This window comes from Manduca sexta, chromosome 14 (assembly GCF_014839805.1).
Source record: "Manduca sexta isolate Smith_Timp_Sample1 chromosome 14, JHU_Msex_v1.0, whole genome shotgun sequence".
NCBI lineage: Eukaryota > Metazoa > Arthropoda > Insecta > Lepidoptera > Sphingidae > Manduca > Manduca sexta.
Genome location: NC_051128.1, coordinates 1,123,749 through 1,148,153, shown reverse-complemented (window position 1 = coordinate 1,148,153; position 24,405 = coordinate 1,123,749). Strand labels below are relative to the sequence as shown.

The 24,405-nt window shown below is 36.4% G+C and overlaps 2 protein-coding genes across 2 annotated transcripts in view; one reads left to right on the top strand and one right to left on the bottom strand.

Annotated features, from left to right (window-relative positions):
* Nucleotides 1–24,405, top strand: part of LOC115452559 (E3 ubiquitin-protein ligase Ubr3) — a 108,276-nt gene that overhangs the window by 42,854 nt on the left and 41,017 nt on the right. The window lies entirely within an intron of this gene.
* Nucleotides 97–21,778, bottom strand: LOC115442927. Its single transcript, XM_037438434.1, has 10 exons — nucleotides 21,218–21,778; nucleotides 20,716–20,854; nucleotides 14,185–14,322; nucleotides 11,939–12,156; nucleotides 5,707–5,799; nucleotides 5,233–5,354; nucleotides 3,388–3,627; nucleotides 1,819–1,932; nucleotides 1,341–1,510; nucleotides 97–1,119 (listed from the first exon to the last, which is right to left on the bottom strand). The coding sequence occupies exons 1-10, from the start codon at nucleotides 21,761–21,763 to the stop codon at nucleotides 908–910; spliced, it is 1,992 nt and encodes a 663-aa protein (XP_037294331.1). The 5' UTR covers nucleotides 21,764–21,778; the 3' UTR covers nucleotides 97–907.

Below are 24,405 nucleotides of genomic sequence, written 5' to 3'. Positions count from 1 at the left end.
GTTTTTGAATGTTGTTTCTATTTCATGATTATTTTGCTCCTTAAAGTATAACAAACGATGTCATGTAAACATGGTGCCACAATAAGCAAACAAACATTTGTATAGAAAGCATATTTTATTGTATTTTAATAACTAATTTAAACAATAAGGGTAATTAGAAAACTAAAAAGCATACTTAGTATTAAATCTGTTTTTTTTTTACGCATTGACTGTCTTACAGTTTTTAATAAAATTACTAATTCGTTGTTGAGGTCGACAACTTGTCTAAACTATGAAAATTAAAAGTATCTAAATATCGATGGTAATATATTATAGAATTATAAGTAAGCTTATATGATAGGGCCGCTCAAACGATTGATATCTCGTGTTCATATCGAATATTTCATTGTATTTTTTAAGTTTAAGCAGTAGCGAATCTTAAAAAAAAAAATCGACGAATACAATTAATATTTATTAACATTGCTTAACAGCGATATAATTATTATTGTTTCTTGAGTGTCTAACTCGGGGTGAACAATGATAGCCAATTACGTAACAAAAGTTTGACGATTAATTTCCTCGTTTGTACGGTTGCAATAGTAAAAATTATACACGACAGTGATATTCTGTTTACAATAGGGAACCGGCCTATGTTTGATTTTGTTCATTATTCTATATGTAATCTCTTTCTTTCGCACGCGTCGTAATTTCCCGATGACGTCAAAAGTGGGTATTTCGTCTCTTTTCTGTTTCTTGTTAATTACCCCTTCCACCGCCATTCAAAGACTTATAACTTATTGATTTTTTACCGGATTTTAATAATTCCTTGTGTGTTATAATTTATATAACGTAAATATTTGATAATAGTAAAGAACAAAAATGAGTCCGGTACCCTATTAATGACCTAACAAATAAGAATTCATTATGATTAGTCCACAAGCATAAAAATGTCATCCAATGGGTCTACGTAGTCGCCTGTGTCGACTTGGTCGATGTCCTCGTGCTCTTGGAAGGGCTCGCTGGGCGGGTCGGCGCGGACGTGGCGCGCGTACTCGTACATGAGCAGGCGCAGCGCCAGCAGCCCGCCCGAGCCCGCCGCGCCGCGGTGCAGCACGCCCGCGCCCGTCGCCAGGCCCGCGCCTGCGCACCACACAATGACTCTATATGACGACGGACTCTCTCCCTGTCACATCCGTACACACAAGGGCTAACATATTGCCCTGGCTGCGCCTCTGCCTACCATTTTAGGGATAAAGGCGTGAGTGTGTTTTTCAACTACATTACCTGTCTCGCGTTGACTAATAAGAAGTGGGTATCGTAAGAGAGGTTAAGAATATAGACTTATAAGATTCCGCACTGACCCTTGCTAGGCAGCACCGGCTGGACGTCTATGAAGGGCACGGTGCTCTGCGCGGCGTCCGCGTCGAAGTCGGAGTGCGTGAACTCCACGTACTGGTCGTCGTTCGAATCCACGTGCAGCTTGGAGGGACTGCGCGTTGGAATATCGGGAGCATGCAAGGCCAAATTATGGCTGGAAACCAAATAAAATATCATCACGCATTTTTCCCTATTCATAGGGAGGTACAGATGTAACACCCGACATTTTGGCAGCGGTGCTAGGTTTCACATATTAGATGGCCCGTTGCCCTTAGCACAACTTAATTCTAACTCATATTGATCAGAAAATCTTTATTACCGGGTTCGTATTTGAGACCATCACCGTCGACACTCCGGCGGATGTCTATATACACTGCCATCAGACCAAAGAGGCCACACGGTTACGTTTCACAACATCGTTGTTCATAGTTTTGATATGAAGTTAGTGAACAAAAATCGAACCTCGATCTCCACGACGGCTCCCAACGACTCATGTTCGGTAAAAGTAGTCCCGTAGTATAGTTGAATGGTGTGGTGTGGATTTCGAAGTGCAAGTGGTTGATAATCACGCGGAACCTATAACAGTACATATAAAGGTTAGGTTATAATTTTTGTTACATTCAGTCGTTTTTTAAAGCAAGGAAAATGTATGAGCAAGTACATCATCGTAGGATGTGATCACCGCTTTTTGATGTCCATAAATATTTGCAACTTGATGTTAAATTATGTGTCACAAACATAATTATGTATACAAGGTGTTGTTTTGCACCCCCGCCATTTTTGAACAGTCAATTGTAATGGGTAAACATAATCATCTAATAATACAATGCAAGTCCTACCTTAAACTGGAATCCAAATATTTGATTAAATTATTTTGCTATAATTTAGAATTAACCCCCACTTACATGTCAGAATATGTCCCCGCGGCAACGCGAATAGCTTACACATACACGCACGGCACCAGCTGTTTGCAATCGACAGGGCAAGTCGCCGCGCGTCAAAGCACTTTGTGTGTGGCGTGTGGCGCGAAAATCATTGATGCCACACGGCGTGAATCGGAGTGATTCCCATTACACGGGTGGTTTTATTTTTAATCAATAATTTATTTTTAAAAGTTTAATTTTCGGTTCTTATGTTTTCATTGATTCGTGTCCTATAAGTGGAGTATAACCTCCGTAATAATAGCGGGAATGCAAAACAACACCTTGTATAAATGTGTTAATAGGTACCAGTGGCGAAGCGTCCATACAAGCCGATTCCTACCGGGTTACCTTTTGTAAATTAACTTAAAATAATAAATGAAAAACATAACTATATAACTAGAATAATAATAGTATATTCAAACAAGTTATCCTATGTCTACTTATTTCATTAAATCAATACTTCAACGATTACGGTACATAGTTCATATTATTATCAATTCGTTAAATCGTAACTCGCGCGCAATGCTCGCGCCTTATAGTGTTCGAAGTGAACCCGGCCGCGCATAGCTTCCCTCGCGATATTGTTGTCTCTTTCACACGCAGCGCGGTGTCTTTGTCTAATCTTTTGGAAGTGACGTAAAAATACATGTGTGCGTGCGTGTATGTGTACTTCAGGGTAACCCGAGAATTTGCGGCTTAATGTTGGCCCATTGGCGCGAAATTTTTTAATAATTTAGAATGTATAATTAGTGTTTGTGTATAGTGTGGGTTATTAATTTTTGTTGGGCTCTTTTAGATAAGTACCTGTGTTCAAAATATGTGATTATTTGTTAAATTTAGAGTTTAGAAATAATGTTTATGTTCGAAGGAAATTATTATGTATTATGATATTTTACTGATTTTAATTTATTGTGAACAGCGTATTACATGTTAACTGTAGAAAAAAATATTTCGTCGGGTTACCTTTTGAAAATTTTCACCCTTCGCCACTGATAGGTACCCTAAACATAGATAGTTGACAAATTCCGTCGAGTATTTACAACAAATATCAATAAGGGTCAATTGGGACACCTCTTAGCGTACCGTAAAACAATTCACAAAAACCTACCGAATACCGGTGAGTAGGCGGCTTTCTCCTGCGTTCATTTTGTTGAGGTCGATGGTGCGGCTTTCGAAAGTCAACTTGTGGTAGTCCTGCCCTTTATATACACCAAAGTCCGAGGGGTCGAACTTGTCTACCGGCACCCAGCCGACCGGCTCCACCACCCCCCGCGCGAGTAGGTTTCCTTCGTACACTTGCAAGTGGAACACTCGATCATGCTTCACTAGACGGATACCCGTCACAACCCTAGAAGGTATATGGTTTATTTGACATACATATATTGTTATTTAAAATAAAACTACGTTGTACACGACTAGTGACGCAGAGACAACAACATTATACGTCTTAATATAAAAGCGAAATAAACCTTGGCTTAAACCTGTACTAACAAAACCAGGCTTATCTGGGAAACCATGGTTTAAATGTGTCCGTATAAGAAAACTCATAAACACCGTAGACTTCTTAGCATCGCCATTTGAACCTTGGCCTAAATATAAACCACATATAAATACAAACAAAATTCATTCAACACGATATCATTCAATCGCAACGTTCCAAATACCCAAAAAAGTAGACGTTTTCATACAATGTTAATGATTAAATAATGTTTAGGAGTGTTAAAAATATTAAACTTGGTTATTTTGCCCCAACATCAACAATTGTTATACCTTCGATTGAAGTTTTGTTTAGGTTTCAAGTTTTGACTAATGTTGTATTAGCTGGTAATACATCTAAATGCGTGTTACGAAACGTTAGCTTCCCGCGCGTTATATGAAACTATAACATTAAACAAAACTATCGCAAAGTGCTTTGGAATATGCCACCAATTTCTAATTATACAGAACAATTGTCTCTTTGTTAATAATATTACCTATTTTAATAATATTTTGATGGATCAACAAAAGAAAAATGGTCTGAGAATTGGAGATCTGAGGAAAAAGTAAGTAAACAAAAAATCCTTCAAATAGCTTTTTTGTTATATAACTAATGGCGTTTCCAGTAGCTCAACGATGTAAATATCCATTTTCGGGTAAAAAATAACACAAGTCAACGAAATAGACGCTAACTTAATAGATATTTACGAATGAGACCATCATTAAACCAGGGGTCGCCGAAGTTTAGCTTTAGACCATCAAATAGTCCATGGTTTATGTTTAAACCACTTTTTGTAATACCACTTTTGAATAAACCGTTCTTTTCATAGGTTTAAACCAGAGTTTTTCTTAAACCGCGTTTTGAAATAATAGTCCATTGAAAAGTTACATTTGGGGTTGCGTTTTTTAGAGGACGCAATTTTATTTTTTAGAAGTGTAGGGGGGGTCAGTGTAAAGCTAAAACCAAGTTTGTGGGGTCGCCACCCTTGTCCCACGGCCGCCATCTTGAAAATAGGGGTTGAAATGGTTTTTACGATGTATCTCTTAAACTATTTATCTGACAAAAAAAAAAATTAAACATTTTTTGTTGCAAATTACATTCTTTACAACTTTGGTCCAATAACTTTTGTCGTAGAACTATAAATATCCATATCCGAAATTTCATATCCATAACATCCCTGCTTTTAATTGAGTTTTTTTTTTCAATCCAATTATATAAGCATAAGTTTTATAAAACACGCTAGTTGTCCTTTAAATCATCACTACATAGTATAAAACAAAGTCGCTTTCTCTGTCCCTATGTGTGCTTAAATCTTTAAAACTACGCAACGGATTTTGATGCGTTTTTTTTAATAGATAGAGTGATTCAAGAGGAAGGTTTATATGTATAATGATAACATCCATTAAATAGTCAGCATTGCACCCGTGCGAAGCCGGGGCGGGTCGCTAGTTATAATAATATAAGCAAAAAACGCACTTGTTGGTGTGGACATCTGAAGTGGCCGCGCGCAGGCTGAAGTATCGGTGAGAGTAGGTGTCGTCGTCGCATAAGCACAGGCAGTAGGAGCAGTGGTAGAAACCTCGGTACCACGAATACACCTGCAGTGACTAGCATTAATACGTTGTCTGCGGCGCCACCTATCGTGTAGTTAGGCGCACAACACCATTGCAGAAACACTAGCTTTGCGTATTTAAAAAAAAACAACAAAGATGCATCCGTAAATTTTATGTTAGAACAGGGCGATATAATAAATGCTGTGTTTTGTATAGCTCACACGTATCTTTTAAAATAGACCTGTGTTGCTGCCGCTAATTTTTACACGCGTTGTGTATGAATTACTATCGCGGTCGAACCGACTTATTTATGCCATCCCATTTACATCAATCATAGTGAATTACATCAATAAATTAATTGTTATTATGTATACATATATGATGAATAGTTAATCACCCGATTTGTATCCTTTGAGCAGCTGCCGGCCTCGCCGAGTCTACGTCCGCCGTCATATTGGATCCATTCGTAAAGGCGGTTACTGCTCCGGCTCTATTAAAAAATGGAAAATAATCTTTATTTTAATAAATTTTGTCGGATGTTGATTGATTCGATATTTATTACCGCCAAAGAAAAACCAATTTGAATTAGCCGAACTGAGAGATGAAATCGAGGCCCTTCGAGACATTAGTCCCAATCTGGTTATCATTTTCTAGATCATAAAATCGTAAATGTACCATGTCTATCCAAAGTTTGTTTTTATACAAATTCCTGGAACCTATATAAAAACATCAGCCCTGTATTATACCATCCCACTACTGAACACGGGCGTCCCATACTACAGAGAGGAGAGCCTTAGTCCACCCCGCTGGCCTATTCAATTCCAAATCTCTTTACAGAAAAATATCAGACTTAATTTCTTGTAACATTACGATGGCTTCTAAGTAAACTATCGTATCTGAAAAAATAGCGATATTCACTTTTTTAACGTTTCGTTATGTACAATCAGGAAGTTCGTACTAGTACACTTCCATACACATTTTGCTTGATCGGTCTGCAATGTCCCGAGATATTTATTTAAAATAACATTTTTTTTATATTGCCAAAGGATTGTACTAGGTTAGTACCGGATTGTACCGTTTTTTATTTTGTTTGTACCTTATAGGGACAAGAGATATGGTGTACTGAAAGTTTTGTCAATTAACGCCTTGAGTATAGTAACATAAACTCGCGGCATTTCCAAGCCAACCATTATTTTAATGATTTTATAGCTGAATATGATGAACGAATACGTCCCTCAAAGGTACAATCCCTCTCTAACATGGTACAATCCGAAATGAGGGAGTACACACGACGGAAATGCGTGATAACAAGTCTGTTTCTCAGTACTGACGACATGGCAACCTTCGCAGGGAGTAGACATAGGACCGTTGTAATTGGCTAATATTGTTGTATCTCAATTTTACGCACTACGCACAAAAAAATGTGTTTTATCTACACGGACTTTCTACGAAATTTCATTTTGCAATGTTTCTCCTTATTTCTTGCTATTGCAAATATTATCTACTATATTAGATTTTAAGTTTCGATAATATATAGCGTAGCGATGTGTGCGTGAGCCTCATCGACCGGTTCATAAAACGAGCCTATTGAAAATCATTTAATTTTTGAGATTGTGAGATGTTTTTAATTTTATTTTATTTAAATATTACACTTAAAATGAACTCTTTAGAAATATAAATGTAATTACTTTGGAACGCATCCCAAAAAATAAGTAATCAAAAGTGTTGTTTATTTGTTTCTGAGAATTATTTTTGCGAATGACATTTTTTTCTAATTTTGTTTTTTTTTTTTTAATTTTCCATTGATATCCGCAAATGACAATAATAACACTTACTTATGTAAAAAAAAAACAGGTATTTATATTGACGAATCATGGAGTTATTTGTATGAATTACTCAGCCATGAAATTTCTTTCTTATTTTTCTTATAAATGGAGGGTCTAAAATTATTATTTTAATGACTTCAAGTTACTCATTTTTGGCACTTTATTATGGAAGAACTTACTGGTAGTTTGAGGTTGGCTGAAATTTATTCGGAACAAAAAACCAGCTCTCATACAAAAAGCGGCCATGCCCTTCAAAAAGTAAATAAAATGTTCTAGAAAGCATAAAAGATGTGGAGGAAAAATATCAATTTCTAATAATGAAACCAATAACAATGATATATGATTATTTGAATTATTGAACTAATAATTAAAATAAACTAATTAATTAAATATAATTAAATTAACTGAACTGTTTAAGTAATTTTTACGATTCAAATTCAATCATAATATGTAGCTATTAAACCAATAACTGTAAATTGATTATAGACTTTTGGTTTAAAGCGAGTGAAAACTAAATAATTGGCTAAAGAAACTAGCTAAAGTTTACAAACTGGACAAGTGCAGCAATAAAAATGTTAGTCTTGTAATATTACTGTAATAAGAATTCAAAGCAACGCCTACACTTAAAATGAATGAATGAAAAGACTCAACGATAAAGGCGTCCACGTAGGATCGGTGTCAATACAAACATTCAAAACAATGCGCTCTTTAACAAAATCTTTTTATATGAAATATTTATTTTTTTCAAACAACATATTCATTGTGCAGCAATAAAAATGTTGTACTTGCAATATTACTCCAATAAACGCCAATTACCGCCTACACATAAAATATTTAAACTCGTCTCAAATTCAATAAACAATAAACGCTGCATACTGATAAATTGTCCAGCCAATAAGTCCAAAAAGGTTTAAATTCTTGATAAAGCTCTTAAAAATATGAGCGATAGCTCATTCGATTCGAAATGGTGCCTAGAAAAAAATATTCCGAATTTAAGAACACACAAAAAAATATAATTGTAGGTAATAAAATAGGATGAAAAGAAAGGTATTTCGTTATTTACTCAAAAACTCTTGATATTTAACGAAAAAAATATATATTAATAGGAATTAAAAAAAATCAATAATCTAAGAAGCTAATAATTTTAGGTCAATTATTTTAACTTTTATATCAATATTTGTAAATACGGAGATTGGAATAAAATGTTATTGTGTAAGTTTTTGAAATTAAAGGAAAAATAACAATTCAAATAATGAAATCTATTAACTATGATTTATGATTATAATATGAATCATTGAAAGAATTGAATAAGCTGAACTGTTTCATTTTTACGATTAAAAATTCAATCATAATATGCAGCCATTGAATCTGTCTAATAAATTTAATAACCAAAAATTAATTATGGGCTATTATGGGTTTAAAGAGAGCGCAAACTAAAAAAATGCCTAAAAAAAGTACCTAATTATAGTTTACTTACAAAATATAGTTGTGACAAAATTACAGAAATTGGTTTAAAATTAATATTTTTCGAATGCAACATTAAGATTGGTTTGTTAAAACATAAAAAGAAGGTAATCAGACACATACTTAAATATGATATAAAAGGTAGTAAACAGTATCTAGATCACGAAACGCTAAAATGTGAATGTCGCATTTTTTTCAGATACGATAGTTTACTTAGGAGCCATCGATTTGTGTTTATTTAGTCAAAATTGATCTAAGAACTCAAAAGATATATTTATTTTTACTTAGTCGTTCAGTACCTCACCGCGCTGCGCCGCGTCTTTTGTTACGGGAATATAACGCTGAGATAGATCTAAGAACACAGACGCAGTTGTGGGCACAACTAGTGATGTAATATTAAATTAATAACAAAATTTTAAATGAAATAGAATACAGCTTAAACATTTGCCTTGTGAACCACACTGCGTACGGTATATTCTATACGCTACAGGTATATATTTATACGGGCATGGCAAATTGACTGTACCTGATGGTAAACTGACTGCGGTCCTGATAGTGTCAGTATACACAATAGGGTGTTTGACAATTTTTTAAAATGTATTTACTACGATAGAGGACTATTCACTTATAGCATGAATTATATTTTTATTGTTAAAATATGCTTAATTTATTAAATATCCGTGATTTTCTTTTGTCATTTATAATTTCGCGCCAAAACACGTTGTCAAGTGACGTTAACCCTTGTGATGTCATCGCTCATATACAAACATTCGTGACAGTTGTGACACGTAACCTGCACCTTACAACAAAACAAAATGTCTACGATTTATATCTGCTAGTTGTTATTTTTCCCACAAAAAATGAATATGCCAGCATATAAATATTGTTCAGTGTCTTTACGTAAAAACTCAATACCACATAATCCCGATAAATTGTTCATTTATGTGACAAAATCAAAAGATTTAAGAAAGTGGTGGCCTTGAGCACGACGAGATCCAAAATATACGTGGGATAAATCGACGATTTATTTTTGTGAAGTTCATTTCAATGTAAGTTTATAGTTGTATATTATGTTATAAATGTTGTTGTCACCTAAAAAAAATAATGTTTTAATGTAAGTGTCAAATATAAACTATAGTTTTTTTAAAGTTATGAGTGCGTGCCATCTGTTGTTCTATGTGTTATGCAGTCGTTACTATATATTTATTGTATTGAATGATGTAATGTTTATGAGAGATGACGTCACTAGGAATGGTGGCCGGCATCGCGTCGTTGTAGGCCGCGAGTGGTACAGATTAAAAATTCAAAATGTTAATGACGTATATATAAAATATTTACAATACGTTTAAAACAAAAAAATCTATTTGATAAATATTGTCGCCCACTATTCTTTCTCCAGAGCAGTTTTATATTTTTTGGTTACACCAGTCAAACACCCTATTAACCTAGTGTGTTTAAAGCCGGATACACACAGGATGATCTTGGAATGCGGTATACTTACTTGCGTCACTATGGCGCGTTTTACAGCATGTATAATATGTTAGTGGCTATCCAAGCGAATATCCTACCGCAAGCAGTACCTACCCGACGGCATCGTCACGCAGATAGCCCATCTAACTCCTAACCCCGCGCAATTACATGTTTTACCTATATTAAAATACTAGCTTTTGCCCGCGGCTCCGCCCGCGTTATAAAGTTTTTCAGGCTAAAGTTTTCCGTTATAAAAGTAGTAGTTTCCCGGGAGTCTATGTTCTTCCCAGGGTCTCAAACTGTCTCCATACCAAATTGCATCTTAATACGTTGGGTAGTTTTTGAGTTTAACACGTTCAGGCAGACAGATGCAGTGGAGGACTTTGTTTTATAATATACTAGATGACCCGGTGAACTTCGTATCACCTACATACATTTATTATTATTATTCATTGTGGAACGCAATTTTGCCATACCAATACGTATGTTATCATTATCTGTCTCCCGTTAGTCAACAGTAAGGTTTGCACGTGAGGTAGCTCGTCGCACATTTCATTAACTTCGACGATCTAAGTCATCTTCTCCGTGGCAATTTGCGACAATAACATTAAATAAAGTTCTCGTGCACTGAACAATTGATGATAGATTTTAATAATAGTCTTGAAATTTCTTTATTTGTTTTCTATTTTTGAGAACCAACTGACACTTTTACACTTTATTTATTTCTGAAATGTTTTGTATTTCAACAAAATAAACCAAAGAAATCGGACCTCATATTACAACTATGAAACAGACAAATTTCTTAACGCACCTACATATATGTGATAGCCAGACAAAAGACATCAAATGTTTCATGGCTAGGAACATTTTGTATTGAAAACTTAAGTTGTCATTTTTAGTTTTTTCCGTTATTTATTATTTATTTTCGTCATCATTTAATCCATCCCTGGACTTCCACAAATAATTCAAAACCAAAATTAGCCAAATCGGTTCAGCCGTTCTCGAGTTTTAGCGAGACTAACGAACAGCAATTGATTTTTATATATATAGATTTTTTAGAACTTTTTAAGAGAAACAATCCCGTCATACATCATTGTTGCATAACTTTAACCGTTTACGCAGCGCACGCAACGGAAGCTCTCAAAACTAATAAATTGTCCCCGTTTTTGCAACATGTTTCATTACTGCTCCGCTCCTATTGGTCATAGCGTGATGATATACAGCCTATAGCACTCCACAAATAAAGGGCTATCCAACACAAAACGAATTTTTCAGTTCAAACTGGTAGTTCCTGAGTTTAGCCATTACTGCTCCGCCCCTATTGGTCATAGCGTGATGATATATAACTTAGAGCACTCTACAAACAAAGAGCTATTCAACACAAAAAGAATTTTTCAGTTCGAATCGGTAGTTCCTGAGATTAGCCATTACTGCTCCGCTCCTATTGGTCATAGCGTGATGATATATAGCATATAGTACTCCACGAACAAAGGGCTATCCAACGCAAAAATATTTTTTCAGTTTGGACCGGTAGTTCCTGAGATTAGCCATTACTGCTCCGCTCCTATTGGTCATAGCGTGATGATATATAGCATATAGCACTCCACGAACAAAGGGCTATCCAACGCAAAAAGAATTTTTCAGTTTGGACCGGTAGTTCCTGAGATTAGCCATTACTGCTCCGCTCCTATTGGGTATAGCGTGATGATATATAGCCTATAGCACTCCACGAACAAAGGGCTATCCAACGCAAAAAGAATTTTTCAGTTTGGACCGGTAGTTCCTGAGATTAGCGCGTTCAAACAAACAAACAAACAAACTCTTCAGCTTTATATAATAGTATAGATACAATAGGTGAAAAATACATACCGAAGTACAAACAGTCATATGCGATTCGACAAAGCGACAATCTCTAATAGTTCCGTAGCAACTCTTTTGTTGGGCGCAGAACTGGTCCATGTAACAGCCGTAGCGATAGGCGCTCGTGTACCCGGGGCAGTTGTCGCTGCAAGTGCCGCTCTCGTTCATGTCCACTTCGTTCTCCACGTAGCCCTGCAGCAGGCGAGTTACTTGCTCGTACGTAGTTCCTGGACGACATTATACAGTGCATATATGTACACATATATGATAGGATAGGATATAGGTGATAGGATATTTTTATCTGTCCGGATAGCGATCACCGTACAGTAGGAGTTAAACCCGCCATTGCCACCTAAGTGGGTCGCGTATAGGACATGCAATTATCGGAATATTCAGATAATCGATAAAAAAATTAACGTTTTTATTTTCCAATAAAAATCCGACAAATATCGGTTTTTAAAATAAAATAAAAAACTTGTTTTTTTTTTTCACTTTGCTATGGATACATGTCATTCATATTATATACTGCTCAAAGCAATCGGCGGTACAATATTTAAAAGTAGAATTAAACTTCCTGCTTAAGGTTTTAATTATAGCTGGCCACTAAATAATGTAGTTTTTTTTTATAGAATTAAAACCAAAAGAGGATCACCATTTTTGTTAGTAGTTTTAAATAAAGTGGCCAACAGAGTATAAACACCTTTTTATTTTTTATTCTGGCACGGCAAAGTAACTGTACTGCAAGTGATGGTATGCGCGAAGGCAAGAGAAGGCTACGGCGGAAGGATTTAGGATTATAGGAAGAAGGGAACACGCGCCCACTCAAACTATTCCAGTCTGATGGAGCGGCAAATAAAAGAGTTGGCGTACCTATGCGTTCGGGCCGTGATGGTTTTAACTATCATACTGTGGTTTCCCATGCCAGCGCGAGTGGTTCTGCTAGGGAAGTTCTAAAGATACAAAGATATAGTTGGTAGAACACGCTGAGAGAAGCGACATCTCTCCGCAACTGCAGCAAGCTTGTTGTATGTTTCTCGTCATGTCTGTATCATCATGCAGATGGCCTGCCGCTGCAATCCATCCAAGGCATCGAGCGAGTATTGGGCATAACCGTCCCTAAGGGGCGAGCAGTATTCGATAACCGCGAATTCACGAGAGCCAATGGACTGAGCGTGAGAGACCGAAGCATGCCTGTTCAGAATTCCAACCCTACGTGACGTGGCATATATTATGGCCTTCGATGTGATTATTTGGATTCCGATCACAACGAATATAGACAGAGGATACGCAGGTCATTCTGCAATGAGAGTGAAATACCCTGAAGATTGGGGAGAAAACAAAACGGGAATCTTTTTCACGTGATCGCACTCACCTGGGTTTTCTTGACTTTAAACCCAACTAGGTTCTTGGCACCCCATATAAAAATGAAGCCAAAGTCCGGTTGACCCCCACGACAAGATCTTCGCGCCTCCTCACAACGAACCAGGGGGATAACAGTATCGCCCATGAACCGTGCTGTCTTCTGCATAACAATAAATGTTGCCGAGCGATAACATATCATTATGCAGAAGAAATAAGGAAGGCGATAACATCGAACCCTGTGGAACTTGAGCATTTACCGGCATGAGCTTCGAAGCGTGCCCATCAAAGAGCAAATCCCCTTCCTCCAATTGTTTTGAGCAGTATATAACATACTGAAAAAAATAAATAATATAAAACGTTTTAAAACCAACTATGGTATTTCTTACTTAAAGAAGATTACCCTCTTGACTATAGACTATATTGCCTCTATAAAGTAATTCTACATTACGATTAACGACTTACATCAATGTTAAAAATTTACGAGTACGGGTCCTGAATACGAGTGTGTAAAAACGGCTTATTCGAATGTATTCATTTCTCATAATTCAAAGTTACATTTATAAACCAAGTTATACGGCGAATTTATTTGCAATTAGTGTAAAAAAGGCATTAGAATTTTTTTTCGATAATCTATATTTGTCGATATTTTTTTCGATATTTATCGTTCCTCTTAAATGGCCCGATAACCGATAAATTATCCATAATTATCGGATTGCATGCCCTAGTCGCTTTCCGGGGTCAGCCTGAGTTTATTTGGCTTCAAGCAGTCCGGCATAATTGTGTCGACTGGCGAGTGTTATTCATCTCTCGTTCCTAGACACTATCTGGACCTTACCATCAGGTGCAGTAGATTCACAGTCGAGCACTGAAACAATACTGGACAAAGAACTGACCTTCAATATGCTTGGAGGGGTCGCACATCTGGATTTCTTTTCGTGATGCTGAGATAGCTCTATTAGCCTCTGTAGCGGCGCGGGCGGCTCGGAGGGAGTACCTCTTCCGCGACTCAGTGATCTCTTGCGAGAAATTACCTGATAAAAATAATAACTGTACCAAATACTCTAATGACAATTATATTAAATTTTATAAACGTATTTAGATGCTTGTTAGAATTAAGCTTGATAGTCGCAAAAACAGATTTGGATAAAATTTGACGCACGGTTAAACTAAAACCAGTTCAGTGTATGGTTATTTTATATTCCGGAAAAGTGAGATTTCATTTTGAAAAAGGTTACACCGCACACGCGGGTGGTGTCGTCAGATCACTTTGAAGTTTTAGAGGATATCTATGTCTTATCGAGTAAAGATTGAAGTAGGTACCTATATATTTTGAAATCCTTATGATAAACATAAAAAAGCTTCGAAATGAATAATTAAGTATAATCTAATAATTATTAAAACCCTATTAATGCCACATGAGTAAATAAATATACAGAGACCAAGCATAGGGTAATACACTCTTTTTTGGTTTATATCGGCTCGGCCAGTACCTTTACTCAGGGCTAATAGTACACTCGACGCTCGCCGTGCGTATTTATTTTTGTTAAACGGATCTATTATTTCACTATCGGATAACGGAATCTATTATTTCATTAGTGAACTAAAAAATAATAGTGCTTAGTCTTAAATTTTTATGTAAAAAATGTCGCGCGGAGTGACTCATTCAATTGTTTATATTCTTGGAAAATAACCGAATATTATACCGGATAATAATATCAATTATGCCTGAATAGAAAATTAAAAGGTTTGTATTTAAAAACTTGCACACTTTACTAGGTACTTATGTATTATAAGTACAGTATAAACTTAGTTCGTTGAGCGCGCGCAAATTGCTAATTCTTCATTGTGCATTTAAATTTGTGAAATTCGCAAATTAAAATTCACACAATTTTAATTCGTGCGTCATTCTAGCAATAAGCATTAGCATGGTTATTTAGCATGCTAAGACATGAAAATAAGCATGCGGATGAAGTTAATTTGAAATAGCATTGCCATCACTAGTCTATACCTATAGTCCGCGCCAAATAACGTGGCAATAAAGCACATCGACCGTTATTCGTTTATTCAGGTGTAACAAACCTTTGGCACACACACACAACATCAAGCATTTTATTTTAAGTCCTGCTCAATAAATTCGACCGTTTTCTTAATAACTGCATTCGATTCTTTTTTAATATTCGCAAGTACAATGACATTTCTTCATAACGATCGCAGATAAAATTGGCTCCCCATCCGCCATGGCAACCCAATGTTGCTGACATGACGCCTCCATACCATTGACGTATATTCTATAGACATAAACATCCACATAATCTATTTGTTCAAAATCTGAACTAAAATGGCAACTTAAAAGTCACTGTATAAACTATTTATTCACTTGTACAACAAATAATTTAACTTATTTGACTAATATTTTTTATTCACATCCAGGTTTGCACTTAGACTCGCGTTTTTATATTATAAGCGCCACTCTGTACACAACCAAAACAATCAATATTGACACCATGCTAAAATCAGTTTGAATGGATTACAATTCAATTCAGTTGAACACAATTAATGTTCGGAACGGCAAATCTAGTACGTAGTACATACGTATATATCGATGCTCCATACTTATAGTAGTATAAATATAAAGAAAATATGTTTAATTCGGACTAAGATTTGGCTTTAGCACATTAACTAACCAAATTTCTAATAAAATTATTTTTTATTATGAACTGGATAGACGCTTGAGAATTCAATCAAACAAAAATTCGCCAATCTTCTTTCTATACAAAAATAAACTTAAACGAAAACATTACTTTGACTTTACTATAACGCGTAAATAAGCGGTAGTGGTAATAATATTTAAGAAGCGAATGTATAAATTCTTTTGCGGTTTGTATAAAAGAAAACCGATTTATTTACTAATTATAAGCACTATGTACGGTGTACTTAAAACAAAAACTTAACTAATTTACAAAAAGACAATTTCCATCAAATTAGCTAACGAATAAGCAAGATCATAAAAATATAGCTAGTGGGATGCAACGATTGTGAACGGTTTCCGATCCAAAGCAAAATGCAAGCAAAAGTGTGATATCGCCAACGCAGTGGTCCGCGCGCTAGCCTAGCCGGTTCAGTTTCACGCACTTTATCTTTCATTTTTTTTTCGCACGACTGACCTCATAACCTTGCTCATTCGGCCTCTCCTGAAAAAGGTACGCCCTCGCCCGTATTACGGCTTGGGTTAAATAACCGCAGTGAGTCGTCAACATAGACCCCAACTTCTTGCAACGAATTTGCAGCGTTGCTTTCACTCGTTCTGTAATCTTCGATTTCATTTTCGTCACCTTTTAAAGACATTTTTTTATATTAGAAAAGTCAGTCGGTAAATAGTCAAAAAGTAACAGACACATCCCGCAGGTTGTCTTTTAAACAAATCACCCAGAACTAAACTAGCAGAGCCCTTAGTTTGCTGGTAAGTACTATGAATGTACAGTGCCCTTGGGGTGTACAACCAACAAACAGAGCCCTCAGGGTGCGTTATCAGTACTGCATCCGCCGCACCTTGGATGCGGAGCGTATCATAAATGCAAAGCCCCCAGGATGCATTACACTATGAGCAGAGCCTCGAGATACTCGAAATACAAGTACAGCGTACACATAAAGTTTTTAAGACATCAAAAAGAATATTTGCAATGTCTAATCGACGCGGGCAAAATGATTGGAACTCTCGCTTGAAATTCGACTAAGAGCGATCATTACTTATTTACTCATTAAGCCAGACGCGAGCGTCACCTTTTAGACAATGGCCTATACGCGCTAAACATTCATGGTCGTCCCATCGGTTAATATTTCGTACATGTTCTACCTCAATGCACCAAACATTAAAATTATGTAGGGATGGGTCCAAATTCGAAATAAAAGTATGCTTTGATCTTACCGGGTTTAGCGCCTTCATGACTGTCACTAGCTTATCTGTTACCTCACTCATAACAACTTTGGTAGTGGAAGGTGGCATGTATGCATCCACACTACTTGCGCGGGATACATCGCTAGGCGGTGCTGGTGGTAAGTCTCTAGCCTCTGGTCCTCCAGGCTTGCACGGCATCGGTGGTGTAAGCGAATGTGCGGTTTGTCCCGCGGGTAGCTGCAGTGCACGCGATGTCACCTCAGATCACACGCTAGTTTTTATTAGCATTGCGGATCCTGGAATTACTTTGTTCAAACGCATTTAATCGAGCAATTACAGATTCAAGCTGTTGCTCAATTCTCGAAACGAACGAATGTTCACGGTTTCTAGCTCTACTTTTAATATTAATTTTCGGCATGCCGAACAAATAAGCAAGTAGAAATTAACAGCGAAGATTTTTAATTTTATACATTGTTTAGAACTATAACGTCAGAATGTGGCACAATCCCACTTCTGAATTTAGTGTTTTAACTTTTATTTGTTTGGAAATTAACACTGAGAACTAAAATAGTATTTAGTACTTAAAATAAAAACTTAACTAATTTACAAAAAGACAATTTGAATCAAATTAGCTAACAAATAAGCAAGATCATAAAAATATAGCTAGTGGGATGCAACGATTGTGAACGGTTTCCGATCCAAAGCAAAATGCAAGCAAAAGTTTAATATCGCCAACGCAGTGGTCCGCGCGCTAGCCTGGCCGGTTCAGTTTCACGCTGTTTATCTTTCTTTTTTTTCGCACGACTGACCTCGTCACCTTGATCATTATATTGTTACTGTATATAGTCTTAATCGGATACTCGCATACCATCGTTATGTTTGTGCACTCCTAGTTTAATACAAACAGCCTGGTCAGCAAAACGCATTAAATTAACCTTATTCTGAAAAACGGATTCGATTTTGATTATCTTATTTAATGTGTTCGTATTTAAAAAATAAGCGTTTGCTCGTGGCTTCTAATGTGGTTAAGTTTTCTTATAATGAAAATGTCACAGTAGCACATTACCACGATAACAGTGTTGTATGACGAACAGGGTCTGCCTGCCGAATTTCACACAAAGCCATTAAACGGATTTTGCAAAATTGGTAAATAATATTATCCTAAGAATTTAGTATAAAGCTATAAGTAAATAGAGCTTAAGCGGCAATAGCCTAGTTCGTTGTGGAACGGACTGGAGCGAACGTCCGCAGGTTCAAAACCCAAGGACACACCTCTGACTTCTCCAAATTATGTGTGTAATCTTTGTGAATTATCGCTTGCTTTAACGGTGAAGGAAAACGTGAGGAAACCTGCATGCCCGAGAAATTCTTTACAGGAATTTTCGAAGGTGTGTGAAGTCTACCAATCTGCACTAAGTCAGCGTGGTGGAGTAAGACCTAATCCCTCTCAGAAGTAGAGGAGGCCCGTGCCCAACAGTGGGACAGTATACCTAGTCTTGCCATAAATATTGTAATAAAGAAAAAAGAAAATTGTTAACTGCAAATAACATTTATTACTTTTACAGTGTGTCAGTTTAATACATAAATATAAAACAATTAAAAATATAAAAAGCTTATTCGAAGTGGTCTCCATTGGCTGCAATACAGTCCTTTAAACGATGAGGCCAGTTATCAATAGAAGCACGCACTCTTTCCATGGGAAAATTCTTCACTGCCAATCGTATAGATTGTTTTAGGGACTCCAAATTATCATGGCGTTTAGAGCAAGCTGTACTCTCTAAAACTGACCACAAATCATAATCCAGCGGATTAAGATCGGGACTAGACGACGGCCAGTCTTCAGCTCTGATGAAGTCCGAAACGTTCGATTCCAACCAAGACTGCGTGGACCGAGCTTTATGACCCGGCGCCGAGTCTTGCTGGAAGGACCATACTTGGTTATTGAACATGGTGATGTTAAGGGGCTTAACTACCTTCTCAAGAATGGTATCTTGATACACTTGTGCCGATGTTTTGATACCTTTTTCACAAAAATATGGCTCAGTCACTCCTTCATAGCTAACACCCCACCAAACCATCACTGAAGTCGGATAATGTCCACGTTGCACTCTGTCGACTAATTGGGAAGCTTCCTTAGAGCTTTGAGCATAAATACGGTCATTTTGTTTGTTAAAATGTTGCTCAATTGTAAAAATTTTCTCATCCGTAAACAAAATTTTTCTGTGACCTCCCTTTGCGTACCGCTTCAGTAGTTGTTTCGATTTTACCACCCTATTCTTCTTTAAATTATCAGTTAAGAAATGGCCAGTGCGTCTCTTATAGGCTGCAAGTCCTAAGTCATCTTTTAAAATACGCGACATGGTTCTAGGTGCTATCTTCATTTCCCGAGATAAAATCTTTTGCTTTCGGACAGGATTTCTTCGAATTCTTTCCCTTACTGCTTTGACCACCTTTTTCGTACGAACACTACGTGGACGGCCAGATCTTTTTCTGTCACAAACAGAGGAGGTCTCATTGTACCTATTAATAGCCCGGTACACAAACATTTTACTAATACCAAGTGTATGGAGAGTTTTTAAAATTTGCATTTGGCTCCATACCTACTTTGTGTAATGCTATCACAGCGATTCGGTTCTCTTTATCACCCCACACCATTTTAATATCGCAAAATATTTTACAATGTATTGGCGCCAAAATGAGAAAACACAATGAACAATCGTATAAAAATGACAGATTCGAAATTCAAATGTAATATTTTTTTATAATTAAGTGTAACAGTATTTATGGCCAGACTAAGTATAATACAGGGCTGATATTATTACAAATAGAGCTTCGTCACTTACACGTTACAATATTGTTCACGTTTCGAATTTTAAATTTTACCCTACAAACGTTAAATGATATCATGCTGCACTGTGGTTTAAATTTAGTGTATTGATACCGATAACCTAACCCACGTAAAACACGGAGCGGGAATTATACTAGAACTTGATTACGCATATACCTCTTTTTTGACCGCGCGCGCGAGTGATAATTTTGCACCATAATTACGAGTCCGTTATCCGTTTTTATGTCCGCTTGTTATTGTAACACAAAACAGTCATGCATTCAGCATTGTCCTGGACCTACTGGGATACATGTGTTATAGCGGATCACAAAAATATTAGTTTACGATCTCAGTCACAACCTCCTGATTCAATGATCCGCTCACATGAATTATGAATCTTTGGTATTTGGTACACAGGATAAGAATTGTTAGTGTTCGTCCTGAATGTAAGCGGACGACTATCTTTAGTGCATACTAGAAAGCGCCTGAGTTCGCACACTTAATAGTGTTGTACTTATGATTTTTTTATTTATAATATCGCTATGAATAATAAACGTGTACAGTATCTAGAAAAAAAATGTTTTTCATTGCATCAAACTGTTTTATATAAAATTATGGATAAGTAATAAGTAATATTAAAAATAGAGTATGGGCATTGCGATGGTAAATAATATAATGTGTTTTAGACTCATGGATATTTACCTCTGCCTTCCATTCTGAACAGCATCCAAGAAACCTGCGTGACAGCGTAACCCTTGAGCTCGGTGAGCGCCACCGTGCTATATATGTCGTAAATCAACTTGGCGCGGAACACGGACCTCTCGCAATCCTCATTCTCATTCTGGAAACGAAACCGAAAATGTAATGTTTTGAATACAACTAAATGCCGAGGAGCATGCCGCTCGCCTTCCGCACCCTACTCGTAAACAGTCCACCATCTAGTGAATTACAATACTTTCTTCAAATTTAGCAGAAGGGGCTAATGTCGAATGTCAAAGTACGCTCGTCCTAGTTGATATCACTTACACAGCGGTCCTCATTATGCGCCCATTTCAATATTTCTAAATAATTATACAATTTTTAAGAGTATGACTTGTTCGCTTTACACACTACTTATCTGTTATAAAATAACTTACATAATCTTAACTAGATATTCTCTATTTGTAATCTTTCTAAAATGATTTGGTTTAATCCTGGTACATACCTCTACAGCTAAATCATACAACAGTTTGTCACCGTGCTCGAGAAGCTCGTCGAGCTGCCTCGTCGCATTCGTTAAATCGTAGTTTATGAACACCCTCTCATGGGATTGCTTTATCACGTTCGAAAATAATATTTGCATTTTCTTCTCAAACATCTCGTATTCATTGTTGATCTGATGCATATGTTCCCACGCCTTATTCCATAACCACGACTTCTGTTGGAAGCTAGATAATGTTGATATAGACTTTATGTGGTCGGCCCACGATAAAAAGGCCCTTGCAAGCTTGAAGTCTCCAAGCTTTCCTACCCCATTGACCCAACGAATGTTGGTGACATTTCTCCATAGGTCTTGTTCAAGAGCGTAGAACTTAATTCGCGCGTCGTCAACCGGCGAGAGCTCGATGGCCGCCGCGACCGCGACCAGCGCTGTAATCACTGGGAGGTTCATCGTCGTGCATTCGGACACAACTGGAATCCCGTGCGCACCGATCCCGTTTATATTGATACACGCATCTGCAACCGGGGCCTCGCTCTTACACAAGGCCATTCCTTTTCGTGCTCTTTTTAGTGTCCACCCTGTAAACCAGCATCTTACTTAAAGATTTTTTTAATTAAAGGATTCTTTTTTGATCCCCACCGAGTCTATCGTGGTCATTTTGAATATAAGGTAAATCCTATGAGTTGGGTTTATTTTTTAGGGTTCCGTACTTCAAAAGGAAAATCCGGAACCCTTATAGGATCACTTTGTTGTTCGTCCGTCCGTTTGTCTGTCAAAACCCTTTTTCTCAGAAACGCGTGGAGGTATTAAGCTGAAATTTATATCAAATATATAGGTCTACTGTTCCTTGGAGCTGTGAAAAAATCAAACTTCTAAGCCAACGCAATCAAAAGATACTGCCGTTTATGCCGCAAAATTTCGAAACTCGCAAGGGAATTAATACCTACGGGGAACTTCCCGTGAACTCAGAATCTTGAAATTTGGTACGAAGCAACATGTTATAGTACAGATAAAGAAAAAATTGCGAAAGCCGTAATTTTTTTGTTACATCATATAATAAAAATATTTTTAATAATTTTAAAGTTACTACCCCTTTCCTCATGAACGTGTAGAGATATTAAATTGAAATTCATATCAAATACTCAGTTCTATAATACCTTTAAGCTGTAACAAAATCAAACTTCTATGTAAACGCAATTTAAAAAAAACAGCAATTTAAGCCGCATATTTTCAAACTCGCTAGTACTCGCAAGGGAATCAAAACCTAATTTGGCATGAAGCAGTGTTTTTTAGCACATATAAAGGAAACCTTTTTATTAGATCTTTTAATTTATGCTCCTCCAACTTTCCACATTATAATGTTATGGATATCATTTTGGCATATAAATACCATAAATATGACTCGATTGACGTGATGGGTGAACTTTTCCTTATATACCTACAGGTTGGTACGGAACCCTCGGTACGCGAGTCCGACTCGCACTTCACCGGTTTTTATTAATAAACTTTAAGGAGTAAATTATGACAAATATTTTTTGGAGTCATTGCCTGAATTAAATAACTAACTTAGTAAATACACGAATAAATATTCAATTTAAAATAGGTATCGCCTTAAAAAAATATTTAACCCCTTATTACTGAGAAACAAACTTGTTATCACAGCTTTACTCCGTCCTTAGATAAAAAACGTCTATGAGTAAGGGGGTTAGGGTACATCTATAAAAATTATAAAATAAAATCCCTAAAACTGTCTGTCTGTATGTGATCGATCTCAAAATCTACTTAACGGATTTTTTAACGGTTTTTACTAAAAAGTTACGGAAGGTGCAATTCTGGAAGAACGTTTAGGTTAATAGCACATTACGGTTGAAGTGGTTGCGCGGTTGCAAAAAATTCTCGTAGATCGGGATTTAGGCGGGAAAATCTTTGTAAGAGGAAATTGCTGGCATAAAATCTTAATCCAGGATCTGTAAGATAAAAAATTTATCTATCTATGTGTGAAATTTCATTCAAATCTATTCAACTGTTTTTAGGCTTACTTAATTTTTTTTTTGCTAACACTTTTGAATTGTGCGTTTTATCGTGTTTGCTGATTTTGGCCAATCACAATGAAGGTATGATAGCGTGTGAATGTATGAGTTTGGCCTCACTGTTTTAGTCAATTTTGTGATGCTATTTCCACTATTTCGTGATTTCTATCAATTATTGATCCATCTAAATGAGGCTCTATGGATCCAGTTCCATAGTAAATGTAATTAATTAGGTGAGGAAATTCCACTTCTTTCGATTCTGCGGCCCTGGTCAACGTCAGTTCTAAAAAAACAAATTATCTTCAGATTTTCCAATTTTTATTAGTAAGAATTATTATTTATTTATTTAGTATTTCAAACATAATCATAAATGTAGGCAGAGTTGGTATTATGGTGATTATAATAACACTGAATTTACTACCTATAAACAGTTATAATTAACTTTAATGACATCATTTGGACATATAGAAACAAAACAATATTATAAAAACAAATGGATACTCATATTTCCAATCACACCATAGTTACTAAGGGCCGGTGCATATATGGCGGAGCGCAGCGCAGGTAATTTTTTTACTGTCAAACTATTATCGACATTATTTTCATTGAAATAGTATTCATAGTTGTATAGGTGTATAAAGATTTGTTGACACGTAGTTTGTACCAGTAATTTAATTACAAATGTCAAACATTTGAGATTGACTGTCATTTGCAAAATTATAGATATTCCGAGGGTATATATGGTGAGGGCTTTTACGCCACCTGGCATAAGCTCATGGAATATGGAAGTATGTATCAGGTGTTAATACTTGAATTGAGAGTTGTAAAAGTCCAAATATTTTGTTAATAATAGAAACTAAATACATACACATCTTTCTCTTTCGTTGTCCAATAAACAATGTGCTGTAGAATGAATATAACGATAACACCTACACGCTTATCTCCAGGCTGCAAGGCTTGTGTGCGTCTCGATTCGTAGTCGAGTTACAAGACAGAATAATAACAAACATCGGAATTCGCTTTGCTAGGCAGTACGTTAGTGTGTATTAGTTGGTCGTAAGATATACTTTATATCCGCCCGGATAGCGACCACCATACACAAGGTGTTAAAACCTGCCATAGTGGCCCATGTGATTGTGTCGCATTCCAGGATCAGCCTGT

Bases quoted from the DNA above. Each gene is read 5' to 3' on its own strand.
- LOC115442927 (XM_037438434.1), bottom strand. From the start codon at position 21,763: ATGGCCTTGTGTAAGAGCGAGGCCCCGGTTGCAGATGCGTGTATCAAT. The intron at 5,800-11,938 runs GTATGTATTTTT...ATTTTTTAATAG, and splicing joins ATATGACTGTTTGTACTTCG to AGCCGGAGCAGTAACCGCCT. The intron at 1,511-1,818 runs GTTCGATTTTTG...TTTGGTTTCCAG, and splicing joins GAGCCGTCGTGGAGATCGAG to CCATAATTTGGCCTTGCATG.